This window comes from Castanea sativa, chromosome 2 (genome assembly GCF_040712315.1).
Source record: "Castanea sativa cultivar Marrone di Chiusa Pesio chromosome 2, ASM4071231v1".
NCBI classification, from domain to species: domain Eukaryota; kingdom Viridiplantae; phylum Streptophyta; class Magnoliopsida; order Fagales; family Fagaceae; genus Castanea; species Castanea sativa.
This window is the reverse complement of record NC_134014.1, coordinates 46974469-46985643: the sequence shown is the minus strand read 5'-3', so window position 1 is coordinate 46985643 and position 11175 is coordinate 46974469. Positions and strand designations below refer to the sequence as shown.

At 36.6% G+C, this 11175-nt stretch overlaps 1 protein-coding gene across 1 annotated transcript; it reads right to left on the bottom strand.

The window, feature by feature from the left end:
- Positions 1-8716: 8716 nt before the first annotated feature.
- On the bottom strand, positions 8717-11129 carry LOC142625429 (uncharacterized). Its single transcript, XM_075799089.1, has 3 exons — positions 10798-11129; positions 9969-10680; positions 8717-9259 (listed from the first exon to the last, which is right to left on the bottom strand). The coding sequence occupies exons 1-3, from the start codon at positions 11127-11129 to the stop codon at positions 8717-8719; spliced, it is 1587 nt and encodes a 528-aa protein (XP_075655204.1).
- Between the last annotated feature and the right edge of the window lie 46 nt (positions 11130-11175).

Below are 11175 nucleotides of genomic sequence, written 5' to 3'. Positions count from 1 at the left end.
ATTCATTTTAAAGGTTTTAAGTTTGATCTCATCATCAGACTAGATAATATGTTTAAACATGATTCTCTCTCTCTCTGTTTTTTTTTTTTTTTTAGAACAAACTCGATCTTATTTATATGCTACTTTATTAATAATTAAATTTGGTTAAAATTATATAAATTATTTTAATTAGATATAACGATTTTCATTGAAGAACTTATTAGATTTCCTACAGAATGAGTTTTTTTTTTAATATTATCAATAAATTATAAATAATAATTTGATATTTTTATGAATTTATTAACATACATTATCTAAGTATATAGCAAGTCTACATAAGTATATGTCTATACATAAATACATACATACATACACTTGTAAATGTGTGTATGTATTCATACACTCACACACGCACACCTATATAATCAAATTTTATGTTTGCAAATTTGTTCATGAACTCAATATTATGTTTAAGCTTGATTTGTTTAATAGTAAAGTTTAAACTTATAATTTTGCTAAATATATGAATGTAAACAAGTTTTATTTTTCTCAAATTGAGCCCAAGTTATTCATAAACACACTAGTTCATTTACAACGCTAATAATGTAATATTAGCATTTTTCATTTTGTTTACTTGTTTCTTCTTGAAAATACAAATAAATGAATTTTTTTAGCTACATTTTAAAGCTAATTTTTTTAGGCATGGTTATACTTTCACACAATAAATATTTTTTTTTTAAAAATAAACCAAATAAAAATAATTTAATCCCAAACAATATGGACGACCTTGGTTAGAACACAATACATCCTCAAGTCGGTTAAGACAAACCTGTGTCTACTCTCTTCTCATTGAACTTGTTGTAGCATTTTGCACGAACAAAACTTATTTACAAAGAACTTATTTGGATTTAGTGTTCTAGTCACGGGAATTGTTGAGACGTGAACATGTGTCAAACAATTGCCACATATCCACATTGTGCACTAGATTCAATTCTTGTCCCATACATAATATCCAACTCGATGAAAATAGTGACTACTTAATTAGTTGAGAGTAACACATGGCTATCTCACATCTCCAGATCATTAATCGAAAAGAGACAAAAGACATAACCCCAATGTGCGAGACTATTCAAGGCATGAACAAGTAGCATCCGAACCAAGCGCTAGCGGTTACGACTTACGAGCCATTAACAATCATTTATCAAGACCTCAAGATTTCTTATAACGATCCTTCATGAATAATCATTGGAGACAACCTTTAAAAGACCCAAGATCCAAAGAATAAGGTAAGCACAAAGTTACCCAATAAAAAATATTTCATTTTCCTCAAGAAATCTTGATCTTTTAACTTAAACATGGGAGTATCAATGGTCAATAACACGTCCTAAATCCTTTCTTTTTTATGCAAGTTTTACCTTCAAATTGAATGTACAATCAATTGTAACACTGTTAAGAGCTTTGTAATTTAATTAACATATTTGTTTTTTGATGAAAACTTAATTGACATATTTAGTATTTTTAATGAAGATATTTAAATTTTACAGTTAAATTCTTCCCTCCTGTTGTATTATTAACTTTATCACCGCCCCCTCCCCCCTCAAAAAAAAAAAAAAAAAAAAAAGCTGTAACACCAAACACTTATTATGATCTTGTTAGTTGTCACTTCCCACCAATTGACTAGGAAATGGTTACTTATGTTTATTATATTAAACAAGTGAATTGAAATTTGGAGATAAAGAATTTAAAACAAAATAATTGATGGTGATCCATGATAAGATAGTTTGCCAAACTAATTATACTAGTGTATGCATCAGTGAAGTAACATATATCAAATTTTTGCTTTCTTAATTTTTTATTTGTAAACAAATGAAGTAAATCCTGTTTTCTTTTCTTTCCTTTTTTTTATAAAAAGATTTAATTACCTTAAAAAGGGTACTCTTAAACCAATTCACCAAATCCACTTGAAAAATCTATTACCATTCTTTAGTTTTTATTCTTACAATAGACTTCATATATAAATTTACCTCACTTTTCCGTTTGCCACCAACTTTTCCGTATGATTTTTAACTTATTTTGTTTATGCACACCTTCTAACAATATTATTTAAAAAAAAAAATTGATTATAATTTCACCAACTATTAACAAAAACCAAATAAGTTGTGCCAACGGGGTTCTACTAATTTATAGTACAAACCATTGTTGCATAATCTTATATATAGTAGCAAACTCAAAATTAATAATTTTATTTCTATGTCTTCGGCTAAAAATCACCATTTTCTTATTTTTTATACACCAAATCCAAGTCACCTTTTACATAAGTCAACCACTAAGACCTCAATAGGTGTTTATTAGAGTTGGGTGATAAAATAAAGTGAGTTGTTTATGAACATTTTGGATTCAAATAAAAAAAATTATTTATATTTATTCATTTAGCAAATGAGTCAAACTCAATCCTAAGTTTATACTTTGAATATAATTGTGTTTGTGAATAAGTTTATGAGTATGAGACTTTGTTTAAGTATGAATGATATGGTAAATTACAAAAATCTCCCTTGATGTTTAAGGGAATGAATGATGCTCCACCCCCAAAACTTAAGGGAAATGATACTTCCCTCTCTTGAAGTTTGAAGGAAATCAACATGTTAGTTATTCTGTTAATGAATAATATAATATTCCAAAATTTGAAAAGTTGGTGAAGTATGTGTGGTATTGTAAGAATTGTAGAGAGAAAGAAAGAATAACTAGAGGTAGCTAGATTTGTAGACTTTAGTTGCAGCTTGAAGTGTTTTTTAGGAAGTTTGGTGATAAAGAATGACAATATTTACCCTAAAAAGCTTTCACTAACCATGGTTGAGGCTTGGTCAATGAACTTTTTAAAATTTAGAATATTTTATTATCATTATTAACTAAAGGACTAAAATGTTTATTGTCTCTAAGCCTCAAAGGAGAAAAGTATCATTTCTCTTAAGTTTTTTTTTTGGTGGTAAAGTATCATTTTCCTAAACCTCAAGGGATATTTTTGTAATTTACTCTATATAATATTACTATGTTTATATATATACTGTGAGGACACGTTTTGCTTGGAAAGCCCAAAAGTGAAAAGGACTAATGCCCAAAGAACCCAAAACAATGAATTTGTAGAAAATGGGCTAGAAACTAAATTCCAAGGTGTTGGATAGTAATCACAGTAGGCTAAATGATATTTGCAAGCATGAATAAACAGTTTAATGCAAAGAAAATCCCCCTCGGCAAAGTCCAAGGATGGTAATTCTTATATATTTCTCTTAGACTTAAACATACAGTTCTTCAGTATACAGTTTCCCTTCTCCAGATTATCCCTCCCTCTGTAATGGGGTTTTTCTTCTTTATATTCCCCTGTTTTACTTCATCTCAGTCCTCCATGTGTCGATCAAATTCCTGGTGTTGATCTATATCCCATCATCACATTTCTGAAGTCTTTGTGGGTAGCTGTAAGCTGCATGTCTCTGCTTAGGTATCACCTTCACATTAATGCGGCCAGAGAGTTAGTCGCAGAGCATTCAATGCGGTGATAGCAGCTTTCTTTTGGATATTTCCTAGTTTTCCTTTGTCTTATTCCCTTTTGACACTTATCCTTACTAGTATGATCATCTGGTGTATTGTTCTTGATGAAAGGTCGAACCTTTGACCCATACTCTGCTTAGCTGATGAGGTATTTCTCCTCGGACTACATTCCCAATCCTTTACGACCAGACTTCTTCTATAACTTACTAATTTTTACGTCCCCGTTAATGTCTACCTGTCCTCGAACGACTTAATATCCTCGGACACGACCCACGACCCAATATCCTTTTCGAGGCCCCTTATCCCTACATATACAATACAAAAATATACTTATATAGACTTCAAATTGAATTGTGTAAGTTTGTAAATAAGTTTATAAGACATTAAATTATTAATGAGATTTGTAGTAAATTATATATATATATATATATATATATATATATATATATATATATATATATATATATATATATATAAAGATTTATAAGGTTGGTGGTTTTAATTTTTATAAGTTCAAAAGCAAAAATTATCCTATTTAATTAATTTAAATATTATAATTTCAACTATAATTGGGTTATCAATTACTAGCATAGATTTGTGAAGGTTAGAAAAATTTAGCCATGGTGTCTACTATACGAAAAAAGAACAAATTAATTCAGTAGCTAATGAACAATCTTGCTCTTATTCAATAAAGAGATGAACTAAATTTAAATATATAATGTAATTTGATAAAAAATTTAACTTTGATAATAAACATGTTTAGGATTCTAAGTAGTACAGATGTCCTTAATGAAAGGATGAATGTGAACCTTACCCACCGCGATGTTAATTGGATTTACTATCGTCACAAACTAATAGGTCAAGGGTACTACCTAAAAACTAGAGTCCCCACGGTCAGACTTATTTCGTGTCTCCCTAAGTCCAATAAGGGTATGGACAAAGATTTTTTAATCATCTCATGAGAGGGGCATGATGGACTTCATTGCCCAACACGAGAAGGGACACCAAGTGGGGTGCTTAGATCTAGGGTTATTAACTTAATACTACCCCCTCTCTTACTGACATTTTCTACGCTCACTTCTTCCGTTTTTGCTTGTAAATTTATTCTTATTTTACCTGTATTGTTTTCTATTTGTGTTTTTACTTTTGGAAAATTTGCAAATAAGTACTCTGCAATTCCAAACTTTAACCTTATCAACGAGCCTGATTTGACAAAAATACTCCAATTCGAGATCTTTGGCCACACTGACAGATAGCTAAGAGTGGCCTACCTCATCCTCAGCTATGACCCTATCTCATCCAGCTTCCAGGTGCCCAAGTACGTGATAAAGACAAAAGACCCCTACTTACATTGAATTAACATTGCAGTACCGGGCTTCCTTGTTGGCCCTGCTCCAAAAGGTGTATTACAAGTGGAGTTGCCCTCCCAACATACCACCAAGGATAAAACAACCCCTTCCCAACCAGCTCTCAAGGAAGTAGTAAAAGTAGTTGAAGTCTCAAACTCTGAGGACGACTTTAAAGTCTTTAATCAGCCTCAATCTCCAGAAGCCCCAGTTGGTGACTTTAGCCACCTTCCTCTAGCCCAAGTAAGCAACATCTAGGAAGCCTCAAGTTTACCTGACACAATGGTACTTCAACGCAAAACCAAAATGAGCCTCTTAGAGCTCCTAGAGTCTCATGCAAGAGGCACTGTGCCTGAGGTGGCTGCCCAGACTAAACCTCCTACTCTTCCTCCTACCCATACCTCCCAACTTGATCTTGAAGACAAGAAGAGCAAACGAGATCAAAATGGCAAGGATGTAGTGGAGGAAGGAAGAGGCATTCCTCCCAAAGAAACTAAGCCCCAAAAAAGGGCCAAATTGGCCAGGATTGCCCAGACGAGGTCTTCAAGTGAAGGGTCCATCACGGAGAGGGGGTGTGATCGTCACACCAAGATTCCAGCTTGGAACCCACCTCTGGTGTTAAATGGATCTCCTTTCCCTATATATTTTTCTGTTAGGGATTTTTAACAAGGAAAAGACGGATACATAGCTGACGCCTTGAAATAGCCCCCGCTACTGCCCGATGACATGGCCGACCTAAGGACCATAAAGAAACACAAAGTGTTTCTTACTCTGAAGAGAGATCTTGTGATGGTAATTGTCCCCCCCCCCCTTTTTACTTAGTATTCCAATTATTTTCTCTCGTCAACTCATTATTGTTGTTGTTGTTGTTGTTTTTTTTTTTTTTTTTCCTTTTTCTTTAAAGGCTATTCAAGCTGCGCATATGGCCAAGGAGCTAGTGAACAACTCCCACAGGCAAATGAAGGAGGAGGAGGGTCTACGCATAGCTACCGTGGAGTCCTTCACACTGGTTGAGAAGAGGATCCAGGAGTTAAACACCAAGCTGACCTAGGCTGATAGGGAGAGAAAAAGTGTTGAGGATGCTCTATAAGGGGCTGAGAGGCAGGCGAAGAATTAGCGCAAACAACTCCATCAGATCGAGGATGAGCTTGCTACACTAAAGAGTGTATATGGGTCCTAAAGAAAAAATTGGAGGAAGCCGAGAATACTGTGGAAAAGGCTGAGCGAGAGGGTTATAATGTCTGGGTGGCAGAAACTGAGGAGACCCTTAGGGCTGAGGTTTCTGGGGTTTGTAGAACTTACTGCCTACAAGTATGGAATGAGGCCATTAACCAAGCTGGAATGGAGGCCTCTTCCACCCTAAAGAGAGCAGAGTATGTCTATTACCCTCCAGCCATTTGAGCATCAAGCCCCTCAGGGTCTAAAGCTAATACTTCCCCCAAAGATCCAAACCTCAGCCAAGAGATACCTGCCAAGACCCTTCCTTCTCCCAACAGTCCTCTTAAAGGGGTAGAGCAAGCTGGTGCAGTTGAAAAAGAGAAAGAAATAGCTATAGAAGTAGCCCTTGAAACTACAAAGCCCCTAGCTGCACCCAAGGATTCCTTAAAGGAGAAAGTGGTTTCTCAAAGCTGAGAAATTGTTCTGGCAACTCTCCCCATTCCTGTCAAGGACGATTCTAAGGGTAAAGGTCCAGCCTCTTTAGTAGCAGCACCTGCCAAATCTACTAAGGCTACAGCGAAAGACAACCCCCCTCTCAAGATTAAGCAGCTCTTAGATTGGATTTGATAGGTTTTTTTTGTTGTACTTTTCTTCATATCCAGTTTGTTATTTATATTCCTGAATGTGTACTTGTTTTGCCTTTTTCAAGGCTTGACTTAATGCAAAATACTAAATTCCTTTATATTTCACTGTGCTTGTGCAAAGTTAAATATGATGCCTCTTCCATTCAATACTAAACTGATATAAGCATAATCTAATTTGAAATACATTTTCATTCTTAACTTTAACAGTTATTTATGCAAATGGTAGTCTAGCTGTTACATTTCATGCAAATGGCAATACATTGGGCTAATCTTTCCCAGCCCATAATGTTCAATAAAGTGTAATTTAACTTTAAGACATTCCGTAGATACCTTAGATAAATAGCTCAAAGGATCATGTCTACTGTTGGATTCTCTTTTTAACTTCAAATAATGGTGAAACATCTATTCGTCCAAGGCTCCACATAACTTTCCACTTAATAGTAGACCTAAGTAGTTCTAGGTGTTAATTTACTCATGAATAGATCATGGATATACTTACAAATGCTTTAAGTGATGTTCAGGGGCATCTTTTCAATTAAGTTATTACAATAAGAGTCTTGGTTATCCACCATAGATAGATTGGCTACTAATTTACCCAAGGCATGTAATTTGAGGAGCCAGACATGACCGATGTTCTGTTTAGTATTTGAATAACCAGAGAAGTGTTAATTTACCCAAGGTATGTGGTCCAATGAGCCAAGCATGACCAAGGTTCTGTTTAATACTCAGATAGATAGTGGATAGTGCTAATTTACCCAAGGAAAGTGGTCCCAGGAGTCAGGCATAACCAAGATTCTATTTAACATTTAAGTACGTATTGAGCAGTGCTAATTTACTCGAGGCATGTGGTCTAAGGAACCAAGCATAACCAATGTTCAGTTTAACACTTAGACAAATAATGAAGAGTATTAATTTACCCAAGGTATGTGGTCTGAGGAGCCAGGTATGACGAAGGTTCTGTTTAATACTTGAAGAAATAATGAGGAGTATTAATTTCATCAAGGTATGTGGTTTGAGGAGTCAGGCATGACCAAGATTCTGTTTAATACTTGAAGAAATAATGAGAATTATTAATATACTCAAGGTATGTGGTCTGAAGAGCCAGACATGACTAAGGTTCTGTTTAATACTTGAAGAAATAAAAAACAACCCCATAATATTTCAAACAAAAATGTGGCAGAGATGCCTTTCATTAATAGTAATACTTTCGTAGGTTATTTACATTCTAAGGGCGTGGTGCAACACTTTCATCTAAATTATCCAAAAAATAAGCCCCTATACCAGCTACTGAGGTGATGCAATATAGTCCCCTCCAATTGGGTCCTAACTTTCCCCAAGAAGGATTCTTTGCAGTGCCCACAACTTTTCTCAATACCAAGTCTCTTGGGGTTAAAGGCTTTAGCCTTACACTTGTCACATACCCCTGTTTGAGCTTCTGTTGATAATATGCACCTGAATCATGACAGTTTCTCTTCGTTCGTCAATCAAATACAAGCTCTTTTCTAATAGGTCATCATTGTTGTCTGGAGTGAACAAGCTTGTCCTCAGCGTGGAAAATCCAGTCTCTAGAGGGATCACAGCCTCAGACCCATAAATCATTGCAAATGGTATTTCTGCTATTGACCGAGGGATAGTCCGATTTGTCCAAAGGACATGTGGTAACTCTTCCACCCATTTACCCTTTGCATTATCCAACCCCTTCTTAAGCTTATTCACTATAACTTTATTAACAGCTTCGGCTTACCCATCCCCCTGTGGATAGGCTAGAGTTGAATACATGTTCCTAATACCCAACTCATATCAGCACCTTTTAAAAGCTTTACTATCAAATTGAACCCCATTGTCCGAGATAAAGGTGTGAGGAATCCCAAATCGAGTAACAATATTTTTCCATACAAACCTCTTTGCATCCACATCCTTAATGTTAGCTAGTGGCTCAGCTTCAACCCACTTGGTAAAGTAATCAGTGCCGACCAGAAGCTATCTCCTGTTCTTTTTTGCCTTAGGGAATGACCCTACAACATCCAAGCCCCACCGAGCAAAAGGTCATGGGCTAGACAGAGGATTAAGGATACCCTCTGGCTGATGAATATTTGGAGCAAATCTCTGACATTGGTCACATTTCTTCACATATTCTTGTGCCTTTCTTTGCATACTTGACCACCAATACCCCTGAGTGAGGGCCTTATGGGACAGTGACCTGCTCCCTGTATGACTTCCACAAATTCCTTCATGTAACTCCTCCAAGAGTGGCTCCACTGCTTCAGGATGGACACATAATAAGTATGGCCTGGAAAAAGAATGTTTGTACAACTTTTGATCCTCGGACAACCAAAAACGAAGAGCTTTCCTTCGCACTTTGTTTGCCTCTCCCTTCTCTTTAGGCAAAGTACCTTCCTTGAGGAACAAAACTATGAAATCCATCCAACTAGGCCCTACCCTAATCTGGTGAGTTTGGATCTTCTCCTTCTTCGCCTCAACAGGCTTATATGAATCTTCAACTAGGATAACCCAGGGTAAACCTTGTTCCGAGGAAATTGCTAAAGTGGCAAGAGAGTCAGCATGTGTAATTTTGCTCTTTGGGATTTGCTGCAAAGTGAAAGATTCAAAACTTGAATGCAAGTGCCTAGCTTGGCTTAAATACTCTTGCATTCTCAAATCTCTAGCTTCCAACTCTTCTTGTACCTAGCCTACCACCGACCTCGAATATGAAAATACATCTGATGGTGAATTATAAATCTAACTAACTCCAACTCGTCCAAAGGAGGCGTCCAAAATAGAAGGGACATCCCACATAGGAAGGTCGTCCATGTAAGGATAATCATTCGTGAGAGGGTCATCCATAGAAGGATGACCTTCCGTGGGAGCAAGGTACGCTCGTCAGGAAGGCTTCTAGATGAGGACACTTGGGAAAATTCCCAAGCGTGAACTTGCCTACACGCTAGTATTCCAGGACATGAGCGAAATCCAGGTTCAGTGCTACGACTCCTTATCACATGCATAACTTCCAATGACAGTTACATGAAAAAGTGTAACTCCTAAACGGTTGTGGAAGTTATCCCCGAACCCTCAGACCTCCTCAAATATAGGGGAAGTTACAAATCTAATAACTGTTTCTGGGGTGTACTATATAAACACCCATTCAGACTAGACAAAGGTACGTTTTTACGATTCCTGAAAAGTTGAAACTCCAAAATTTAAGAGAGAAAACTAACTTTAGCATCAGAGGGTTCTTGGCCGGCAACCTTGGTCACCTTTGATCATTGTTCTTTCTTTTTTAGGCCTTCAAGATAGTCACTAGACCTTTGAAATCCAAAACATCCAATCTATTGATTTTCTTCGCATCATCAACATCTATTGCCTTTCCTCCCATTTTTTGGACCATAGCCATCCTTATCAACAAAGCTTCATATTTGGCCTCATTGTTTATGGCCGAGAAACCTAACCTTAAAGACTTTTCAATAGTAATTTTTTCTGGGGACACCACAACTAGCCCCACCCTAGATCCTTTTTGGTTAGCTGCACCATCAACGTACAATTTCCAGGGTAAGGGTCCTTGTAGAGAGATTGACTCGACTGGTTTTCCTCCCAAGTTCTGCTTCTCGCCCTCCATTTCTGTTGGGGACTTAGTAAATTCTGCCCCTAAACCTGCAAGAACGCGGCCCTTAATAGAGGTCTGAGGCATATACTTGATATTAAAAGCTCCTAAAATGGTTCCCCAATTGGCAATTCTTCTTGTGTAATCAGCTTTTTGAAGTAACAATTGAATAGGAAGTTGGGTTAAAACCATAATTGTATGAGCTTGGAAGTTAAGAGGGAGTTTCTGTGTAGCATGTACCACTGCCAAGATAGCCTTCTCCAATGGCAGGTAATAAACCTCTGCCTCGTGCAATGACTTGCTCACGTAATAAAATGGTCGTTGTACTCCATTGGCCACTCTTATCAGTACTAAGCTCATTGCATGAGGGGCTATAGCAATATAGGCAAAAAGAACCTCTTCCTCTTTGGGCCTGAACATAATGGGTGGCCGAGAAAGATATTCCTTTAATTGCTGAAAGACCAAGGCACACTCTTCAGTTTACTCAAATCCCTTCCACTTGTGTAACAACTGGAAGAAAGGTCGGCACCTGTCTGCAGACCGAGAAATGAATTGGTTCAAGGTAGCAGTCATTCCCGTTAACTTCTGGACCTTTTTGGGATTCCGAGGAGGCTGCAGATTGTTAATTGCCTTAATCTGATCAGGGTTGACTTCAAATCCACGATGAGTGACTATATAGCCAAGAAATTTGCCCGAACCAATGCCAAAAGAACACTTATAAGCATTAAGGCCCAGTTTATGCTTTCTCAGTATTTCAAAAAAATTTCCGAGGTCATTCACATTCTCGAACTCTACTTTGCTCTTCACCACCATATCATTTATGTAGACTTCAATGTTTTTACCAAGTTGAGGCTCAAACATCCTAGTTATCATCCTCTGATAAGTTGATCCTACGTTCTTTAGTCCA

Bases quoted from the DNA above. Each gene is read 5' to 3' on its own strand.
- LOC142625429 (XM_075799089.1), bottom strand. From the start codon at position 11,129: ATGTTTGAGCCTCAACTTGGTAAAAACATTGAAGTCTACATAAATGAT. The intron at 10,681-10,797 runs GTGCCGACCTTT...CATTATGTTCAG, and splicing joins ATTTCTCGGTCTGCAGACAG to GCCCAAAGAGGAAGAGGTTC. The intron at 9,260-9,968 runs GTGACTATCTTG...TTCACTTTGCAG, and splicing joins TTTTGGATTTCAAAGGTCTA to CAAATCCCAAAGAGCAAAAT.